This window comes from Salvelinus fontinalis, chromosome 16 (assembly GCF_029448725.1).
Source record: "Salvelinus fontinalis isolate EN_2023a chromosome 16, ASM2944872v1, whole genome shotgun sequence".
Lineage (NCBI taxonomy): Eukaryota > Metazoa > Chordata > Actinopteri > Salmoniformes > Salmonidae > Salvelinus > Salvelinus fontinalis.
In genome coordinates this window covers 21,101,264-21,124,418 of record NC_074680.1, presented here as the reverse complement: position 1 = coordinate 21,124,418, position 23,155 = coordinate 21,101,264, and the positions used below count along the sequence as shown (strand labels likewise).

At 44.1% G+C, this 23,155-nt stretch overlaps 1 protein-coding gene and 1 non-coding gene across 2 annotated transcripts; both read left to right on the top strand.

The window, feature by feature from the left end:
* Positions 1-7: 7 nt before the first annotated feature.
* On the top strand, positions 8-22,975 carry LOC129812814 (HHIP-like protein 1). The gene is made up of 12 exons (XM_055864705.1): positions 8-808; positions 2,886-3,118; positions 3,248-3,401; positions 3,644-3,903; positions 9,433-9,576; positions 9,789-9,935; positions 10,301-10,482; positions 11,672-11,798; positions 12,479-12,624; positions 12,855-12,936; positions 13,688-13,770; positions 14,107-22,975. The coding sequence occupies exons 1-12, from the start codon at positions 518-520 to the stop codon at positions 14,730-14,732; spliced, it is 2,475 nt and encodes an 824-aa protein (XP_055720680.1). The 5' UTR covers positions 8-517; the 3' UTR covers positions 14,733-22,975.
* On the top strand, positions 10,834-10,907 carry trnav-uac (transfer RNA valine (anticodon UAC)). Its single transcript has one exon. It is a non-coding gene; the product is annotated as a tRNA-Val (tRNA).
* Positions 22,976-23,155: the final 180 nt, after the last annotated feature.

Genomic DNA, 23,155 nt, shown 5'->3' with positions numbered 1-23,155 from the left:
GCTTCTTCTCAATGTGTTGATGCCTGTCTGAAAACAAACTGTCTCAGACAGGACTGTTACCATGACTTCCTCTCCTATTATTGTATTTTGTGCGGGTATCAAGGCAGATAGAGGATATGAATAGTAATAGTGGAGCAAAGATGAGTTACGTCTGCCATCAAGCACACTTACAAAACGGAGGAAACAGACAGCAAAATACTCTGCTGCGTTTCTTAAGACGGGGCCGGGACGGGTAGCACGAGAACTCTAAACTAGCCTATAGATAGGCTACAAAGATACGGAGACGACGTAATGTCTTGCGCGGTGGAATAACAAATTAAATGGACTGCATTCCGTCGAAAGTTGATTATTCAATATATAGAGCAAAGTGCAGTGAACCAATCGCTCTCTATCAAACACACAAGGCGTCTACGGGACTGTAGAACCGGAGGGAGACTCGTTTTTTTGCTGGTTTGCATACATTTCTGATCCATGAGTTTCAAGTGGAGCACTTTAAGTGACCTGAAGTAACGTTAGAATGTTGTATTGTTGTGATTTACTCGGCCGTGTTTGGCACTCACCGATCATTTGGTTATATTTGTTGGCATTTTTTATAGCACCTGTGTTCTTACACCCACAATGTTTGGATTTCAAGCCCCCCTTCAAGCCTCAAGATGACCTCCAGTTCTGCGCAATGTACAGGAACTTCGGCTGCTGCGACTCTGCCAAGGACAAGGAATTGATGGCTAAATTCTATAAGATCATGGACAATTTCGACTATTATGGATATGCCAGCTGTGCTGGGTATGTGCAGGACCTTCTCTGCCAGGTAAGCAAAGCGCGGGTAAAGGTCGTTACTTGGTTGTTTTCAGAATTACATCATCCATCTGTTCTTGGCAAGTCCCGGCATGTTTGTGGAGGCATATTCTTGCTATACAGAGGCACTTATTAGAAATAAAATGGTCTGGTCTGACTTTCGTTTTTAGGCACTGGCATAGCCTGGCCCACACACCCACAAGACGGGCTTTGGGACCCCCAACCCAAAGCATTGTTGGGGTCCCCGAGGCCTCCCAGATAGCATATGAACACTTCATAAGCCATTTTTTTATTACAGGAAATTAGCATTAAAACGTCAAAATGTATGCTCTGCCTCATGGCAAAATGTGTAGAATAGCATGAGATTAACTATAGAACCGGGGACAGGCTTTACGGACATGCCTGGTGTCCAAATGTATGATTTTGGTCCAAAATGGGAGGTTTGTGGAACAGCGAGAGTCAGGTGGAGACAAACAAATTCGGTTCAGTCAATCATCCCGATGAGCCCTTCCCAGCTAGCTAGTTTATGCTTGTGGGTAGAAACTTAAACGAGAATTTGAAACTTGTTTACCAAAGTTGGGACTTGGTAGTGTTGAAAATCATTCCGTTTTTACCGGAGTATTATTTATTTTTTTACAAAAACATAACAGTAGACGTTAAGGCTATAGTTGTACATGTTTTGGAGTGCTGTATCTTGCTATCTAGCAACACTGAACAAAAGTTTCAATGCTACATTTTACTGAGACGGCCTACCGTCTACAATGACCAGCCAAACTCTGACGATGCTGGGCCAATTGTGCGCTGCCCTATGGGACTCCCAATCGCAGCCGGATGTGATGCAGCCTGGATTCGAACCAGCAGGTACTGCAGCGACGCCTGTTGCACGGAGATGCAGTGCCTTAGACCACTGAGCTACTCGGGAGCCCATAAGTAAAACAGTTAATTAAAATACATAAATGAGGCTCTAATCTATGGATTTCACATGACTGGGAATACAGATATGCATATGTTGGTTACAGATACCTTAAAAAAAAGGTAGGGACATGGATCAGAAAACCGGTCAGTATCTGGTGTGACCACCATTTGTCTCATGTAGCACGACACATCTCCTTCACATAGTTGATCATGATGTTCATTGTGGCCTGTGGAATGTTGTCCCACTCCTCTTCAATAGCTGTACAAAGTTGCTGGATATAGACGGGAACTGGAACACGCTGTCGTACACGTCAATCCAGAGCATCCCAAACATGCTCTATGTGTGACATGCCTGGTAAGTATGCAGGCCATGGAAGAACTGGGACATTTTCAGCTTCCAGGAATTGTCTACAAGTCCTTGCAAAATGGGGCTGTGCATTATCATGTTGAAACATGAGATGATGGCGGCGGATGAATGGCACGACAATGAGCCTCAGGATCTTGTCACAGTATCTCTGTGCATTAAAATTGCTATTGATAAAATGCAATTGTGTTCGTTGAAGAAGACGGGTGTGGAGGTCCTGGGCTGGCGTGGTTACACGTCGAGTGCGGTTTTGAGGTTGGTTGGACGTACTGCCAAATTCTATAAAACAACGTTGGAAGTGGCTTATGGTAGAGAAATTAACAATAAATTATCTGGCAACAGCTCTGGTGGACATTCCTGCAGTAAGCATGCCAATTGCATGTTCCCTTAAAACATGAGACATCTGTGGCATTGTGTTGTGTGGCAAAACTGCACATTTTAGAGTGGCCGCTTATTGTCCCCAGCACAAGGTGCGCCTGTGTAATAATCATGCTGTTTATTCAGCTTCTTGATATGCCACACCTGTCAGGTGGATGGAATATCTTGGCAAAGGAGAAATGCTCACTAACAGGGATGTAAACAAATTTGTGCACAAAATTTGAGAGAAGTAAACTTAAACTGCTAAGATGCATGTTGTCTTAACAAGCGTATCTCCTCAAATCTAAAGTGTATTTGCTTCACAGAACCAGGCAAAATGTATAAGATGACAGGGGGGCTGCCCAAATGAAAGCCTTTGGTTGATCCCTGACTCCCTTCTCACTTCTCCATTTTCTCCACCTTCCCCATTCCCTTTCTTTTTCCCCTCCTTCAGGAATGCTCTCCATATGCAGCTCACCTCTTTGATGCTGAGGACCCCAGCACCCCTATCAAAACCCTCCCTGGCCTCTGCCCTGACTACTGTTCACAGTTCTGGCTCAAATGCCGTTCCACCATCACCTTGCTCTCCGACGACCCGCAGCTAGCCGAAGCCGAGCCCAACCAGGACCGCTTCTGCCAGCACCTGGAGCTGGAGGACCCAGACTACTGTTACCCACACCTTCTCAGGTGGGGCTTCCAAGGGTTTGCTTGGAAGTGGGGGTGGGGTAGGGCAAAAATAATTTTTTTTAATGGGATTCTTATTGACTGTACAGTTTAATTGATTCAATTAAAAAACATTTGTACACACCTCCTCAGCAACGAACAGCTGACACAGAACTTGGGCCGGGTGCGGGCCGACCCCGAGGGTTGCCTGCAGCTCTGCCTGGAGGAAATAGCCAATGGCCTGCGGAACCCTCTGGCCATGGTTTATGCCAACGACGGAACACACCGCTTCTTTATAGCAGAGCAGGTGTGTGTGCTCACTTTCCTTTAACAGTTTTTGTATTGCATTGTGGTATAATAGGGGCGGTTTCTCATGCAGACACAGATTAAACCAAGACCTGACCTGGCCTCAAAAATAAGCTCAATGGAGAAAAGTTTCATCTGCATCCTGGAAACCGCCCTATAGTGTATTGATTTTGTGTATTTTGTTGTATATATGTTGGCCTCACAAAAATGAATTTCAGTAATAAAGTTATTATCGTATGGTAGGTGGGTCTGGTGTGGACGTACCTGCCCGATCGCTCCAAGCTGGAGACGCCGTTCCTGAACATCACCAAGGCCGTTCTGACGTCGCCCTGGGAGGGGGACGAGAGGGGCTTCCTGGGCATGACCTTTCATCCCAACTACAAGTACAACAGGAAGCTATATGTATACTACTCCGTGGAGATTGGCTTCGATGAGAGGATCAGGATCAGCGAGTTCCGCGTCTCCCCCAGCGACATGAACGTGGTGGACCACGGGTCTGAGAGGTACAGTTATGTGCAGTGTGTTGTGTTGTGGCCCCAAAAATGGCTGCTGAATGCGCATTACCCCATTAGCACACATCCTGATCATTCTTTTTCTCCATGTTCTGTAAAGGGGTCTACACACTACCGAGGCAGCCCTTACAGAAAAAACAGGCTTCTGGCAAACTGTTGTGGAAAACCTTTGGGCCAGATCATATTTTCACATGCAGTTAATTGTGTGGTAAACTGTTGGCAAACAATTCTGGCAAACTTGTGGCAAACATTCTACTGTTTGCTGCAAATTTGCTGCAAATTTGGTGCAAACTCAATATGAATATGCAAATTAGATCAGGTTTTTGGTTCCCTTGTGTTAACAACATTTAAATGTTGTATCAACATATTCCAATCACATATCGCTTTAAATGAACTTGCTTCTCACAGAGAACTAAACATATGAAATGTACTAAATATACTAAGCATGTATTCAATGTCTTAACAGATCAAAATAAATCAAATACAACTTGAAATCGTCTGTATGCTAATGGAGAAAAGAGCAAAGACTGGATAATTCCCAAATAAATTGTTTATTTAATATTTTTATGTAGCTACAACATTTACATGAGAGAAATGTGAACACGATGGGTATGTTGACCTTACGACATTTAAAGGGGCAACTACAGAATTTACATGAGCCAAGTGTTAACTGAGAAATAGCTTTCAACCAATGGAAGTTTAAAAGATAATAAACAACATTTTAATAATTTAAACAACAAAAACTAAATCAAACCCAGTTCAGAACTATTGCCTTTTTGAGTGAACTTTGGAGATGGCGGCCCTGTGGAAGTCCTTTCTCCAAAGCTTGTTGAATGTATGCACTGAAACAATCAGTAAACACCAAACTAAAACAAAATTAGAATACTGAAAACAATTACTGAAAACATTTTCTATTTTGGCATCTTAAAAGGTAGACTCAGCAGCTAATGGGCGGGTTTGGCTTTGGAAAAAACGAGGTCAGCTGTTACAAACTTGCCTTGATGTTGCTATGTTTCTAACTAAAACTGGCATTCTATATATTTTTCAGCAAGGAAACAATGTTTCTGCTATGCAATGTAAATGCAATGTAAATGCTATATAAACAGGCAATGTAGCTAGCATAAACTGGGACTTAAGCGTACAAAATCTACCTTTAAATGTGTGGCCAACTGTTCCTAGAGAACCACAGTATACAAGATTTCAAGTCTCAAAACAATTGATGCAAACTAATCAACTAATTATGATATTCAATCTAGACTGTAACTTCCTTATTAAGACACAGTTGTCTACTAGTTGTCTCTTCTTCCTTACTCAGGTGTATAAGGCTTGGGTGGAAGAAAAGCAACATAAAATTGAGTTATGCCTAATATGGCAATTCATATTATTTTTTCCATAATGAATTATTGTTAACTGACATCTCAAAGCCATCCATGCAAGAACCCTTGACCTGGTGCACACATATTTCTGTCTTCAGTTTGATTGAAAGCCTCAATCTGACTTTTTTAGTTGTAACTGATTGCTTCTAGAAAGAGAGAAGGAACAACACATGATCAAGATGTGCTAGCTACTAGATTAAAGCATGAAATATCTAATTGTTACAAAGAATGAATGTTTGGGCTACATTTATGAGCATGATGTAATATTAGCATTATATTTGTCTATTGTTGTATATTTATATATACACATACACAGTGCATTCGGAAAGTATTCAGATCCCTTGACTTTTTCCACATTTTGTTACGTTACGGCCTTATTCTAAAATGGATTTAAAAAAAATTATCCTCATCAACCTACACACAATACCCATAATGCAAAGCCAAAACAGGTTTTTAAAATTTTTAGCAAATGTATTAAATCTAAAAAACGGTAATAGCTTATTTACATAAGTATTCAGACCCTATTGTCACATTCCTGACCTGTTTTCTGTTGTTTTTGTATGTGTTTAGTTGGTCAGGGCGTGAGTTGGGGTGGGCATTCTATGTTATGTGTTTCTATGTTGGGTTAAATGTGTTGCCTGATATGGTTCTCAATTAGAGGCAGGTGTTTGACGTTTCCTCTGATTGAGAACCATATTAAGGTAGGCTGTTCTCACTGTTTGTTTGTGGGTGATTGTTCCTGTGTCTGTGTCTGTTGCACCACACGGGACTGTTTCGTTTGTTCGTTCGTGGCTAGTCTTTCCTGTTCGTGCGTTCTTCGTGTCATTATGTAAGTTCTCAAGTTCAGGTCTGTCTACGTCGTTTGTTATTTTGTAATCAATTCAAGTGTTTTTCGTGTTCGTCTTGTCTTTAATAAATATCCATTATGTCTGCATACAACGCTGCGTTTTGCGCCGACCCTTACTCCTCCTCCTCATCCGAGGAGGAGGCATTAGACAGCGGTTACACCTATGCTATGAGCCTGGAATCGTACTACACTGGCTCCGACACTCATCGGATGTGGCAGGGCTTGCAAATTACATACTACAAAGGGAAGCACAGCCGCGAGCTGCCCAGTGACATGAGCCTACCAGACGAGCTAAATTACTTCTATGCTCAAGCATGCATGAGATCATCAGCTGTTCCAGACGACTGTGTGATCACGCTCTCCGTAGCTGATGTGAGTAAGACCTTTAAACAGGTCAACATTCACAAGACCACAGGGCCAGACTGATTACCAGGACATGTACTCCAAGCATGCGCGGACCAACTGGCAAGTGGCTTTACTGACATTTTCAACCTGTCCCTGACTGAGTCTGTAATACCAACATGTTTCAAGCAGACCACCATAGTCCCTGTGCCCAAGAACACTAAGGTGACCTGCCTAAATGACTACCGACCCTTAGCAATCACGTCTGTAGCCATGAATTGCTTTGAAAGGTTGTTCATGGCTCACATCAACACCATTATCCCAGAAAACCTAGACCCACTCCAGTTTGCATACCACCCCAACAGATCCACAGATGAAGCAATCTCTATTGCACTCCACACCGCCCTTTCCCACCTGGACAAAAGGAACACCTATGTGAGAATGCTATTCAATGACTACAGCTCAGCGTTCAACACCATAGTGCCCTCAAAGCTCATCACTAAACTAAGGACCCTGGGACTAAACACCTCCCTCTGCAACTGGATCCTGGACTTACTGATGGGCCCAGGTGGTAAGGGTAGGTAACAACACATCTGCCACGCTGATCCTCAACACGGGGGCCCCTCAGGGGTGCGTACTCAGTCCTCTCCTGTACTCCCTGTTCACTCATGACTGCATGGCCAGGCACGACTCCAACACCATCATTAAGTTTGCCGATGACACAACAGTGGAAGGCCTGATCACCGACAACGATGAGACAGCCTATAGGGAGGAGATCAGAGACCTGGCCATGTGGTGCCAGGATAACAACCTCTCCCTCAACGTGATTAAGACAAAGGAGATGATTGTGGACTACGGGAAAAGGAGAACAGAGCACGCCCCCATTCTCATTGACGGGGCTTTAGTGGAGCCGGTTGAGAGCTTCAAGTTCCTTGGTGTTCACATCACCAACAAACTGTCATCGTCCAAACACACCAAGACAATCGTGAAGAGGGCACGACAAAGCCTATTCCCCTTTAGGAGACTGAAAAGATTTGGCATGGGTCCTCAGATCCTCAAAAAGTTACATTGACTCTATACCAGTACCCATACTGTAGCCTCGCTGCTGTTATTTTACTGCTGCTTTTTGCCTAGTGGTTAGAGCGTTTGGCCAGTAACCGAATGGCATTATTATACTGAAACACGAGGTGATGGCAACGGATGAATGGCAAGCTAATGGGCCTCAGAATCTCTTCACAGTATCTCTGTACATTCAAATTGCCATCAATAAAATGCTATTGTGTACATTGTCCGTAGCTTATTCCTGCCGATACCATAACCCCACCGCCACCATGGGGCACTCTGAACACAACATTGACATCAGCAAACCGCTCGCCTGTCACGACTTCCGCCGAAGTCAGTCCCTCTCCTTGTTCGGGCGGCGTTCGGCGGTCGACGTCACCGGCCTTCTAGCTACACACAGACTCATTACATCGCCCACACGACACTGTCTGCCATCTGCCCGGTAAAGTTGAAACTGGGATTCATCCGTGAGGAGCACACTTCTCCAGCTTGCCCACAGAAGTCCGTTATGATGCCAAACTGCAGTCAGGTCGAGGACGCGGTGGAGCTTCCCTGAGACAGTTTCTGACAGTTTGTGCAGAAATTATTTGGTTGCACAAACCCACAATTTTATCAGCTGTCCAGAGGGCTGGTCTCAGATGATCATGCAGGTGAAGAAGACGGATGTGGAGGTCCTGGGCTGCCATGGTTACACGTGGTCTGAGGTTGTGAGGCCGGTTGGACATACTGCCACATTTTCTAAAATGACAATGGAGGCTGCTTATGGTAGAAAAAAATAACATTCAATTTCTGGCAACAGCTCTGGTGGACATTCCTGCAGTCAGCATGCCAGTTGCATGCTCCCTCAACTTGAGACATCAATGGCATTGTGTTGTGTGACAAAACTGCACATTTCAGAATGGCCTTTTATTGTCCCCAGCACAAGTTGCACATATGTAATGATCACGCTGTTTAATCAGCTTCTTGATATGGCACACCTATCAGGTTGATGGGTTATCTTGGCAAAAGAGAAGTGCTCACTAACAGGGATGTAAACAAATTTATGCATAAAATTTGAGAGAAATACACTTTTTGTGCATATGGAACATTTCTGTGATCTTTTATTTGAGCTCATGAAACATGGGACCAACACTGTACATGTTGCGTTTATATTTTTGTTCAGTGTAGAATCCCCCCCAAAATGTAATTTGTTGAGAAGTAATAACTAATGCTACATGGTAAAAACAGCTGGTAGCCATGTGCAATTTCGCCATGATATGATGACATTCTATTTTTAGCTGATATGGGAGAAAATACATTGAAACAGCATATCAAATTGGGATAATGTTGTAGGTTATACTGGCGAGTAGACAATAAGAATATTTGCCAGTGCTAATTATTTATAAATCTTGTTATTTCAAATGGAGGAGATGTGGGAAGCTAAAAGGCTAGCTTTCTTGCTGTTTTTAGCCAGCTGGCTAGCAAGCTGCTAGCTGATATATCTACAGCCTACTGGGAGGCACAAAACAGGGTAATGTAAATCAAACTTAAACTTTCATTACATAGGCCGAGATATTCCTTAAATATGCAGTTGGTTTTCTTTCAAATTGAAAACATTACTGTGGTGATGTTTTCAACGTGATTCTTCTTTGCCCAACTCAAATGGAAAGACAACAGACAAATCTCTGCTATCGCCCTCTGGCGAACGTTGCTATTTTGAGGATCTAGAAACGCATGGACCTAGGTATCATGTTACCAAAAGGTGTCTGCTTCTCCAAAAACCGGACTGTGTCATTGCACAGAAATTCAATGGGAGGTTTCTCTATAAGACGTTTTGCTCAAACAAAATCTATGCCAATACGTTTACTGTATGATCTTCTACCACTGATTACTCTGTGTCCAACACTTTCTCAGGATCATTCTGGAGGTTGACGAGCCTGCGTCCAATCACAACGGAGGAATGGTGATGTTTGCTGATGACGGTTACCTGTACATTTTCACTGGAGACGGGGGCATGGCTGGTGACCCCTTTGGGAAATATGGAAACTCTCAGAACAAGTGAGAGAAGAGAGGAAAACTTGTGGAACTCACATTGAATCATATAACTTGAACAATTAGTTACAGCTGTTAACATTAACACTGTTGCTAATAATACGTTACTTGTATTTACATTTTTTTTTAAAACATTAAAAACCACAAAGACAATCAGTAATCTTACTTACAGAAAGACACAGTGTTATGTTCCACATTAATTCTGCTCTCTTCTGCAGGTCAGCCCTGTTAGGCAAAGTTCTCCGGATCGATGTTGATGACAATGACAGAGGTCCCCTGTACAGGATCCCTTCCGACAACCCGTTCGTGCATGAGCGCGGGGCGCGCCCTGAGGTCTATGCTTACGGGGTGCGCAACATGTGGAGGTGCTCCTTTTTCCCACAACTTTACAACGTAATATGCTTTCATTCATGAAACATTACACTGACAACTAAACAAGTAAGAGTTTACATTAGTGCATGGAATGAATAAGTAATAACTTAGTTATAAAGTGTAAACTAGTTGTAATTATTTAAGTATATATTTTTTTGTGTAATTACTTAATTTCTTAAAGGTATTTTCTGACTTTATTGAACACATAGACAGAGGATGACAGTGGGGAAAGATAGAGAGAGGTTGTGTCAAAGGGAAGTAGGTGAGATTCAAACCTATGCCGACACGGTAGACCGCTAGACCTAGGCCACACTTAAGTTGTTTTATTGGTCGACTTGTTCTTGTTTCTCCCATGGAGGTGTTCTGTGGACCGGGGGGACCCCCTGACTAAGGAGGGCAAGGGACGCATCTTCTGCGGGGACGTGGGACAGAACAAGTTTGAGGAGATTGACATCATAGAGAAGGGAAGGAACTACGGCTGGAGGGCCAAAGAGGGGTTCTCCTGTTATGACAAGAAGCTGTGCACCAACAGCTCTCTAGGTGGGCATCCTGCAGTTTAGCCTAATACAAGATGAGTTTGTGCTGTATAGACAACTCCAATGCTAATTTTCTTGCCGGCATCCTGCAGTTTAGCCTAATACAAGATGAGTTTGTGCTGTATAGACAACTCCAATGCAAATTTTCTTGCCGGCATCCTGTAGTTTAGCCTAATCCAAGATTTATTTATTTATTATTTCACCTTTATTTAACCAGGTAGGCCAATTGAGAACAAGTTCTCATTTACAACTGCGACCTGACCAAGATAAAGCAAAGCAGTGCGACACAAACAACACAGAGTTACACATGTAATAAACAAACGTACAGTCAATAACACAATAGAAAAGTCTATTAGTCCCGTGTGGCTCAGTTGGTAGAGCATGGCGCTTACAACGCCAGGGTTGTGGGTTCGATTCCCACGGGGGGCCAGTACAAAAAAGTATGAATGTATGTACTTGTAAGTCGCTCTGGATAAGAGCGTCTGCTAAATGACTTAAATGTAAATGTAAATATTTACAGTGTGTGCAAATTAAGTAAGATTAGGGAGGTAAGGCAATAAATAGGCCATAGTGGCAAAATAATTACAATTTAGCAATTAAACACTGGAGTGATCGATGTGCAAAAGATGAATGTGCAAGTAGAGATACTGGGGTGCAAAGGAGCAACAAAAAAAATCACAATATGGGGATGGGGTAGTTAGGTGGGCTATTTACAGATGGGCTATGTATAGGTGCAATGATCTGTAAGCTGCTCTGACAGATGATGCTTAAAGTTAGTGAGGGAGATATGAGTCTCCAGCTTCAGTGATTTTTGCAATTCGTTCCAGTCATTGGCAGCAGAGAACTGGAAGGAAAGATGAGTTTGTGCTGTATAGCCAACTCCAATGCTCATCGTCATGCTGGAATCCTGTGGGTGGGTCACGGTGTGTTTTGTTCTGTGATTTCCTTCAGTTGTTTTATTTTGAACTGTACTTTATTTATCCTTAGACAGTAATGGAACCAGAGTGGGAAGATATGGGAAGGGTGGATGTGACCTGGGGATTGAACCCCGGTCTCCAGGGTCATTATGTGCTTAGAAGGGAAGCGCTCACTAGGGAATAAGCAGGAAATCTGGGAATCCTCCAGATCAGGATTTCTGAAAATTCACAGGCTCTGCACAAAGTCTCTTATCTCCTACTTCTGTTCTCTTCCAGATGATGTACTCCCCATCTATGCCTACCCTCACAAGATGGGCAAGTCTGTGACTGGTGGCTATGTGTACAGAGGCTGTGAATACCCCAATCTGAACGGCATGTACATATTTGGAGACTTTATGAGCGGGTAAGGCTCCTTACTGTACGTGTTCATCATTTTAAGTTCAATCCAAATCCTAAAATGGTTTATGGATGTCACGTTCCTGACTTATTTCTGTTAGTTTGTTATATGTGTTAGTTGGTCAGGACGTGAGTTTGGGTGGGCATTCTATGTTTTCTGTTTCTATGTTGGTTTATGGGTTGCCTGGTATGGCTCTTAATTAGAGGCAGGTGTTTGGCGTTCCTCTAATTAAGAGTCATATTTAGGTAGGTGTTTTCACAGTGTTCGTTGTGGGTGATTGTCTCCTGTGTTTGTGTATGTCGTTGCGCCACACGGGACTGTTTTCGGTTTGTTTGTTCATCGTTCATTTGTGTAGCCTATTTTCTCTATTCGTGCGTTCTTCATGTTTTATGTAAGTTCGTCGTCTAGGTCTGTCTACACCGTTTATTTGTTTTGTTAGTGTATTAGTCGAGTTCGTGTTTTTTTCTTTAATAAATCATGTCGACAAACTCCGCTGCGCCTTGGTTCAATCCATGTTCCTCCTCTTCTGATGAAGAGGAAGAGGAAAGCCGTTACAATGGATGTTTATACTGTACAGCAAGTGTTTTTTTAAAATATATTCAGAAGGTTGTGTTTTATGTTTTCGTATAAGGAAAGCAAACAGAAAAATGTAATAAATTCTAACATGTAGAGTCTCTTCCCTATAGGCGTATGATGAGCCTCCAGGAGAATAAGAACACAGGTCAGTGGGACTACCATGAGATCTGTATGGGCATGGGTCTGACCTGTGCTTTCCCTGGCTTAATCAACAACTACTACCAGTACATCATCTCATTTGCGGAGGACGAGGCAGGTAGGGGGAGTCACATTAAAGCTATTTTTGTTTGCACTTGGTCACAGGCAATGGAAAAGGTTTTTTAAGCATCAGATCTCTAGGCTGCAGACATTATGCCATTTTCCCAAACCAAGATTAAGCCTAGTCCTGGACTAAAAATCATGCTCATTAGAGAATCAAATCAAGTCCAGGAAACTAGCTAGATTTTAAATTACTGAAGGTGACATTTGTTTTTTCTGTCTCATCAGGAGAACTGTACTTCATGTCAACTGGAGTGCCCAGTGCCACATCTCCCACCGGTGTGGTTTACAAACTGGTGGATCCCTCAAGGTAAGGATTTAAAGCCATAATCTGCCATTTCAACAGCCTGACCCTGCCACTGTTTGGTAAAGTGAGGTTTTAACTAAGTTTAGTGGCCAACTGCTCTTCTCTTGAAGATGGCAGAAGCCTAGCAACACTGTCATAGACACTATTTTTAAAAGAGACAGACTAAACAAATCTACGAAACATGTTGAGCATCAGTTCATGATTACTGATCTGGTTATTTTAAATCAGAAGAATGTGCCTGTAGTTCTTAATATGATTTCTATGGTCAATTCAGTCTCTGTGTGTTCTGTGTTCTTATAGCAAAACTGCTGATGAACGGTATTCTTTCTCTGATTTGGTGATTGTTGAGGTTTTCTTACCCTCTGTCGAGGTTGGCTCACCCTCCCTTTCACCAGATTTCTAGGTGAAAGAAGCGGTGTGAAACTCTCTCTTTCTCACACTCCCTCTCTCTATTGCTCTCTCTCTCTGTTGGCTGCTGCACTATATACGATTGTGTCAAGTTATTTGTTTTTCACTCACTCATGAAGCTGATTTTAATTAGTCTCTACCACAGCAATGTTTGGAAAGGGAAGAGTAGAATAGGCCTTCAGCCTTATTTTGGCAAAGAGACCAGCTGAAACCTAATCAAATACATCTAAAGAGCCAAGGTCTCAACAGAGTCTGATGAAAATGGTGCAAACCTCTGACTACTCACCCTTTGATTTAGTTTTCTTCCCAGCTGAAGACTTTTCTTTTTGTCTTTTGTCTTTTTTAGACGGGCACCGCCAAGACAATGCCACTATGACCCGCTGCCTGTCAGAGTGAAGAGCAAGCTCATCAAGTTCAAACCAAAGGAAAGTGAGTATGCTGGCTGTCAACATTAATGTCTGTCTGTCTGTCTTTCTGTCTGTCTGCTTTTATTTTGTTTGTTTTATTTTGCCACCTTTGCTCAATCATTCACTTATGTCAGTAAAATACACACTAGACCTCACTGCTTCAATTAGATTATTCACTTAATGATCTGTGAATTGACGATGAAGTAATTTGAGAGATGTTTTTAGACCTCTGAGAATGCCAGATTCCTATTAAACTTTTATTACGCTGTAGATAGGCCTACATGCTAATTATAACCTAATCTCCCACAACTATACATTAGGCTTGTCCATGTAGTTATCCAATCCTTATATTCTACAGCATTAACAGGAGTTGAACTACCGACCAAGCAACCAAATCTCTCCCCGCAAGAAGAGCCCGTCAGACCCCATCCCACTGAGTCTGCAGCAAGCGAGTCCGACAAGGACTGGCTTCAGGAGCTCATGGACATTCTGAAGGAGCAAGAGGCTGCCGCCGTCACCACCACACTTCCTCCAACCACAACCACAACCAAACCACCCAGGCACACACGACGGAAAAATCGCAGGAAGAAGGGCAAGCATCGGTCAGAGAGCGGGTCGGCATCAGCAGCTGTGCCACAGAATGGGGTGGTGAGACTGGCGGGGGACGAGCAGGGGCGGGACGACCGGGGGAGGGTGGAGATATTCGCCAACGGGGAGTGGGGAACAGTGTGCGACGACCTGTGGAATACGAAAAACGCAGCAGTGGTTTGTCGACAGCTGGGGTTCCGGTTCGCCCTGAAGGCATCCAAACACTCTGAGTTTGGAGAAGGGAAGAGTCTCCGGATTCTTCTGGATGATGTACAGTGTGAGGGGACAGAGGAGAGCCTGCTGGGCTGTCAACACACAGGCGTAGGTATGCATAACTGTGCCCATTACGAGGACGCAGGGGTGATATGCGGGAACTCGGACTACGTAGATGCCTAGAAATGAGAGTCCATTGAATTTATTCCTGACTGTGGCCTAAGTGATTGTAACTAAAACCAAGGAATATTGCTGTCTAACTTTTGACTAATTGTTATCAATGGTGGCACTTATAGGTCTACCTCTTTCATTAAGGTAATATAATGCTGATTTAATTGCTGTGTTAGTCTTAAAGGGTTTCTATTTGAATGGAAGTTTTTGCTAATGCAAGACATTGTCTTCTCTAAATCAAATTCATCTAAACAGTTTTTCAATGAATGTATAAAGAATACCAGGTTATTTAATACTCACTCATGATCACATACTGAAATAAATTATCCAACTCACAAGATATGTGCTCAGTTGACATGGAAAAACATACTGTGTATATATATATATATATATATATACAGTACCAGTCAAAAGTTGTGACACACCTACTCATTCAAGGCTGTTTCTTTATTTTTGTCTGCATAGTAGAATAATAGTGACGACATCAAAACTATGAAATAACACATATGGAATCCTGTAGTAACCAATTTCTTTTAAACAAATCTAAATATTTTATATTTGAGATTCTTCAAAGTAGCCAACATTTGCATTGTTGACAGCTTTGCACACAATTGGCATTCTCTCAACCAGATTCATGAGGTAGTCACCTTGAATGCATTTCAATTAACAAATGTGCCTTGTTAAAGTTCATTTGTGGAATTTCTTTCCTTAATGCGTTTGAGCCAATCAGTTGTGTTGTGAGAAGGTAGGGTTGGTATACAGTGTTAATTTAATAGAGAGAGAGTTTGTGTTAAAGTCTGTTTTTGCCGTTGCTTTTTTTGTTTTATTATTTCACTTGCTTAGGCAATGTAAACACGTTTCCCATGCCAATAAAGCGACTTTGGAATTAAATTAGAGGGAGAGAGAGAGAGAGAGAGTATAGAGAGAGAGAGATGGAAGAGAGGGGAAGAGGAAATAGTGTTGAGTGACAGGAGAGGATTAAGAGTGAAAGTCAGGGGCAAAGTTAAAACTGCCAATTCGAAGCCTGGAATCCAAACGGAATATCGCTCCGTTTCTCTATTCAGTGTGGACTGACTAAATGATTTGTCCAAGTCAAAATCAAATCAAATCAAACTTGATTTGCCACATGCACCGAATACAACAAGTGTAGACTTTACCGTGAAATGCTGACTTACAAGCCCTTAACCAACAGTGCAGTTTAAGAAGAAGAAAATATTTACCAAGTAGGCTAAAATAAAAAGTAATAATAAAAATTAACCCAATAAGAATAACAATAACAGGGCTATATACAGGGAGCACCGGTACAGAGTCAGTGTGCAGGGGTACAAGCTAGTTGAGGTAATCTGTACATGTAGGTGGGGGCGAAGAAGCATAGGTAACAAACAAACAGTGAATAGCAGCAGTGTACAAGCAGTCTAATGGCTTGGGGATAGAAGCTGTTGAGGAGCCTTTTGGTCCTAGACTTGGCACCCCCGGTGCCGCTTGCCGTGCGGTAGCAGAGAAAACAGTCTATAACTTGGGTGACTGGAGTCTGACAATTTTATGGGCTTTCCTCTGAGACCGCCTATTATATAGGTCCTGAATGGCAGGAAGCTTGGCTCCAGTGATGTACTGGGCCGTTCGCACTGCCCTCTGCAGCGCCTTATGGTCAGATGCCGAGCAGTTGCCATACCAGGCGGTGATGGGGTATGGGGCCCATGCCAAATCTTTTCAGTCTCCAGAGGTTGAAAAGGTTTTGTCGTCCCCTTTTCACGACTGTCTTGGTATGTTTGGACCATATTAGTTTGTTGGTGATGTGGACACTGAGGAACTTGAAACTCTCGACCCGCTCCACTACAGCCCCGTCAATGTTAATGGAGGCCTGTTCGGCCCGCCTTTTCCTGTAGTCCACGATCAGCTCCGTTGTCTTGCTCATATTGAGAGAGAGGTTGTTGTCCTGGCACCACGCTGCCAGTTCTCTGACCTCCTCCCTATAGGCTGTCTCATCAATGTTGGTGATCAGGCCTACCACTGTTGTGTCGTCAGCAAACTTAATGATGGTGTTGGAGTCATGTTTGGCCACGCATTCATAGGTGAACAGGGAATACAGGAGGGGACTAAGTACACACCACTGAGGGGCCCCAGTGTTAAGGATCAGCGTGGCAGACGTGTTGTTGCCTACCCTTACCACCTGGGGGCGGCTCTTCAGAAAGTCTTTGATCCAGTTGCAGAGGGAGGTGTTTGGTCCCAGAGTCCTTAGCTTAGTGATGAGCTTCGTGGGCACTATGGTGTTGAACGCTGAGCTGTAGTCGATGAACAGCATTCTCACATAGGTGTTCCTTTTGTCCAGGTGAGAAAGAGCGGTGTGGAGTGCGGTTGAGATTGCGTCATTTGTGGATCTGTTGGGGTAGTATGCGAATTGGAGTGGGTCTAGGGTGTCTGGGAGGATGCTGTTGATGTGAGCCATGACCAGCCTTTCAAAGCACTTCATGGTTACCGACGTGAGTGCCATGGGGCGGTAATCATTTAGGCAGGTTACCTTCGCTTCCTTAGGCACAGGAACTATGGTGGTCTGCTTGAAACATATAGGTATTATAGACTCGGTCAGGGAGAGGTTAAAAATACCAGTGAAGACACTTGACAGTTGGTCCGCGCATGCTTTGAGTACACGTCCTGGTAATCCGTCTGGCCCAGGGGCTTTGTGAATGTTGACCTGTTGAAAGGTTTTGTTCACATCAACTACAGAGAGCGTTATCACACAGTCATCCAGAACAGCTGATGCTCTCGTGCATGCTTCAGTGTTGCTTGCCTCAAGGCGAGCATGAAAGGCATTTAGCTCGTCTGGTAGGCTCGGGTCACTGGGCAGCTCGCCTCTGGGTTTCCCTTTGTAGTCCGTATTAGTTTTCAAGCCCTGCCACATCCGACGAGCACCCCAACAGATCCACAGATAATGAACTCTCTATTGCCCTCCACACTGCCCTTTCCCACCTGGACAAAAGGAACACCTTTGTGAAAATGCTTTTCATTAACTACAGATCAGCTTTCAACACCATAGTGCAGGGTTCCCCAACTGGCTGCCCGCGGGTCAAATGTAGTTTTCTGAATTTAAAAAATATATATATATATTTTAGGGTGAATTTTCATTGTTGAACACAAGACTGTAAAAACACAAGAAAATCAGCTCTAATTATGTTTGTCAAATATATTGGTTTGAGCTGTTTGCGGTCAATTTGCAGTCTACAAATTATTTGTAATTATTTTCAGGCCACCGACCATCCAGTCAGGATATTAATTTTTATTGGCCCGCGGCTGACTCTAGTTGATGATCCCTGCCATAGCTTAGAGATGAGCTTGGAGGGCACTAAGGACCCTGGGATGGAACACCTCTCTTTGGAACTGGATCATGGACTTCCTGACAGGCCGCCCCCAGGTGGTGAGGGTAGGCAACAATACATCCACCTCGCTGATCCTCAACACAGTTAGTCCCCTCCTGCACTCCCTGTTCACCCACGACTGCTTGGCCACGTACGACTGCAACACCGTCATTAAGTTTGCCGGTGACAGGACGGTGGTAGGTCTGACCACCGACAACGATGATACAGCCTATTGGGAGGAGGTCAGAGACCTGGCAACCTCTCCCTCAACGTGAGCAAGATAAAGGAGCTGATCGTGGACTACAGGAAAAGGAGGGCCGAGCACTCCCCCATTCACATAAACGGGGCTGTAGCGGAGCAGGTCGAGAGCTTCAAGTTCCTTAGTATCCACATCACTAAGAACCTATCGTGGTTCAAACAAACCAACACAGGCTTGAAGAAGACACGACAATGCATTTTCCCCCTCAGGAGGCTGAAAAGATTTGGAAAGGTAGCTCAGATCCTCAGAAAGTTCTACAGCTGCACCATCGAGTGCATCCTGACTGGTTGCATCACTGCTTGGCACGGCAACTGCTCAACAAACTACAGCAAGGTACTACAGAGTGTAGTGCGTATGGCCCAGTATATCACTGGGGCTGAGCTTCCTGTCATCCAGGACCTCTATTCCAGGCGGTGTCAGAGGAAGGCCCTAAAGTCATAGGCTGTTCTCTGCTACAGCATGGCAAGCGGAACTAGGGGGCCAAGTCTGGGACTAAAAGACTCATTAATAAGGCTACAGCATCCGGTGAAATTGGAGGGTGCGCAATTCAGATAAATAATCGTAACATTAAACATTTATGAACATACAAGTATCTTATATCGTTTAAAAGCGTACATTTGTTAATCTAACTGCATTGTCCGATTTACAATAGGCTTTACAGCGAAAGCATACCATGCGATTGTTTGAGGACGGCGACCCACATCAACATATTTTTCAACCAGCACGGCTTCATAAAATCACAAATAGCGATTAAATAAATCACTTACTTTTGAAAATCTTCCTCAGTTTGCAATTCCAAGGGTCCCAGCTACAACATGAATGGTTGTTTTGTTAGATAAAATCCTTCTTTATATCCCAAAAAGTCAGATTTCAGTAATCCACTCATTCAACATGCAGACAAAGGAGTCCAAAAAGCTACCGCTAAACTTTGTTCAAACTAGACAAGACAAACGTTTCTATTTAATCCTCAGGTACCTTAAAATGTAATTAAACTATAAAATTTAATACGGAAAGAATGTTCAATAGAAAAGTAAAATTAGCAGGCGCGCCTCTTCATCGCGCGCCGACAGACTGATTTTCCACTGGGACTGTACCAAACTCAAAATTCTCCCTCGTTTTGGAAGAAACAAGCCTGAAACCTTAAACAAAGACTGTTGACATCTATTGGAAGCCATAGGAATTGCAATCTGGGAGCTAGAATTGCATAGAACCCATAGCTTTCCATTATAAGCCTGGGACCTCAAAATATTTAAATTTACAGTTGGTTTTTCTTTGGATTTTCACCTACCATATCAATTGTGTTATATTCTCATACAATATTTTAACATTTCTACAAACTTCAAAGTGCTTTCTATCCAGTGCTACCAATTATATGCACATCCTGGCTTCTGGGCCTGAGTAACAGGCAGTTTACCTTGGGCACATCAGTCAGGTGGAAATTCAAGAAAATAGACCCTAGCCCTAAGAAGTTTTAACAGCTTCTACCCCCAAGCCATAAGACTCCTGAACAGTTAATCAAATGGCTACCCGGACTATTTGCATTGACCCCCTTATTTTTGTTGTTATTATGTTTTGCACTGACTCTCTTGCACAGTCTCGATATACATTCACTGGACACATACTACACTGACACTCCAACACACACATTAATATTTATGCACACACATACATTCACACACGCTGCTGCTACTCTGTTTATTATCTATGCATAGTCACTTTACCCCTACCATGTCACGATCGTCGTAGTGAGGAGACCAAGGCGCAGCGTGATGTGAATACATCATTTTTTAATAAACGAATGAACCACTAAACAAACTAACAAAAACAACAAAACGAACGTGAAGCTATAAATAACAGAGTGCCGACAGGCAACAACACATAGACAACTACCCACAAAACCTAAATGGAAAATGGCAACCTAATTAGGATCCCCAATCAGAGACAACGATAAACAGCTGCCTCTGATTGGGAACCAATTCAGGCCACCATAAACCTACATTCCCTAGACATACAAAATCCCCATAGATAAACAAAAAACCCTAGACAAGACAAACACCCCTATACCCACCCTTGTCACACCCTGACCTGACCAAAATAATACAGAAAATATAGAAAACTAAGGTCAGGGCGTGACAGTAACCCCCCCAAAGGTGTGGACTCCAGCCGCAAAACCTGAATCTATAGGAGAGGGTCTGGGTGGGCATTTCTCCGCGGGGACGGCTCTGGTGAGGGACGTAGACCCCGCTCCACCTCTGGCTTGGCCCACTTAGGTGGCGCCTCTAGAGCGGGGACCCTCACCGCCGACCCCGGACTGGGGACCCTTGTAGCGGGCCCCGGACAGGAGGGCGACTCTGGCGGCTCCGGACAGGAGGGCGACTCTGGCGGCTCCGGACAGGAGGGCGACTCTGGCGGCTCCGGACAGGAGGGCGACTCTGGCGGCTCCGGACAGGAGGGCGACTCTGGCGGCTCCGGACAGGAGGGCGACTCTGGCGGCTCCGGACAGGAGGGCGACTCTGGCGGCTCCGGACAGGAGACCGTCACTGGAGGCTCCGGACTGGAGACCCCCATTGGAGGCTTCGTGCCATGTCTCACCCCTGGAGGCTTCTTGCCATGGATCATCACTGGAGGCTTCGTGCCATGGATCACCACTGGAGGATTCGTGCCATGGATCACCACTGGAGGCTTCGTGCCATGGATCATCACTGGAGGCTTAATGCCATGGATCATCACTGGAGGCTCCGTGCCATGAATCATCACTGGAGGCTTCTTGCCATGGATCATCACTGGAGTGGAGAGACGCACAGGCCTGGCTCTGGGAGCAGGCACAGGACTCACCAGGCTGGGGAGACATGCAGGAGGCCTTGGCCGAGGCACCGGTTACACTGGGCCGTGGAGGCGCACTGGAGGTCTCGAGCTAAGAGCCTGCACAACCCGTAGTGGCTGGGGACTTTGGCCCAGCACGTGCGGGGCGCAGGCACAGGACGCACTGGGCTGTGCAGACACACTGGAGATACAGTGCGCAGAGCCGGCGCAGGATAATCCTGGGCCGTAGAGACGTACTGGAGGTCTGGAGAGCAGGGCTGGCACAATCCTTCCTGGCTGGATGCTCACCCTAGCCCGGCAGATGTGGGGAGCTGGGATGTAGCGCACCGGGCTAAGAACGCGTACTGGAGACACTGTGCGCTCCACCGCATAACACCAGCCCGCAACGGTAAGCACGGGGAGTTGGCTCAGGTCTCCGACTTGACTCATGCAATCTCCTCGTGTGCCTCCCCCTACAAAAATCATGGGGCTGCCTCTCGGGCTTTCGTGCCAGCCGTGTACTCTCATATCCTCAACGTTCCTCCTGTGCTATCTCCACCTGCTTCCATGGCAGGGTCTTGTCCTCTGCCATTACCTCCTCCCAGGTCCAGGATGTCCTCCACTCCTCTTTCTCCCGGGTCCAAGATTCCCACTCCTCTTTAGCACGCTGTTTGGTCCTTTTTTGGTGGGTAGTTCTGTCACGATCGTCGTAGTGAGGAGACTAAGGCGCAGCGTGATGTGAATACACAATTTTTTAAACAAACGAATGAACCACTAAACAAACTAACAAAAACAACAAAATGAATGTGAAGCTATAAATAACAGAGTGCTGACAGGCAACAACACATAGACAACTACCCACAAAACCGAAATGGCAACCTAAATAGGATCCCCAATCAGAGACAACGATAAACAGCTGCCTCTGATTGGGAACCAATTCAGGCCACCATAAACCTACATTCCCTAGACATACAAAATCCCCATAGATAAACAAAAAACCCTAGACAAGACAAACACACCTGTACCCACCCTGACCAATATAATACAGAAAATATAGAAAACTAATGTCAGGGCGTGACATACCTACATGTACATATTACCTCAACCATCCCGTACCCCTGCACATTGACTCGTTACCCCCTGTATATAGCCTCGTTATTGCTATTTTATTATGCTACTATTTTTTCCCATTAATTTATTTAGCAAATGCTTCTTCTTTTTTTTTTTTTTTTTTTTTTTTTTTTTAAACCTTTGCATTGTTGCTTAAGTAAGCATTTCATAGTAAGGTCTAAACCTGTTGTATTCGGCGCATGTTTGACAAATACTATTTGATTGGCACCTGATTTGATTTAGGCCTACCTTTAATGTAAGATGTCCTTGAGTTCCCTGAAAGGTGTCCGACAAATAAAATGTATTATCGTAATTATCATTGCTATATACAGAGCAAAATTCAGCAGTCTGAAATAGCCCAAAAATACCACTTTTCAAACTCCTAAGTCAATGACAACCTGCTCATATGAATCAGCCTGCTGTTGTTGTGAGAGTGACCCCTCTTCCGCTCTGACCAGGGTCATTGATATGCCAAGCATTAAGTAACACAGCTAGTGCCAGGCTTTCCCTGCCAACAAGAGACAGAGTGTATGTAGTGGAAAGAAAGGCAACCTGTAGATTTTAAAATTCACTCTACTTTATTGCTGTTGGCTCTGACCCTATGCCACTCAGTCTGTAGTCAAGTGTATATCTCTGAATTTGTGGATTTATTTATATTCTGCTTTACACTAATTATGCTTTTGAGCTCTGTGTCCACAAAGACTTGCTAATAAAGTGTTTATTCTCCAGTGTTTTTTCTCTCTCTGGTTTCATAGAATGTGTTTGACAATTTGTGAGAGAGACCTGTGGTCAGACACCAAACAAAAACATTAGGGTCATATTTACTAGAAACCCTATCCTCGCCAGCCCAGAACTAAAATCTGGCACCAGGTACTCGACTATTTTGCTACAATAGTATTTATGTTACGTGC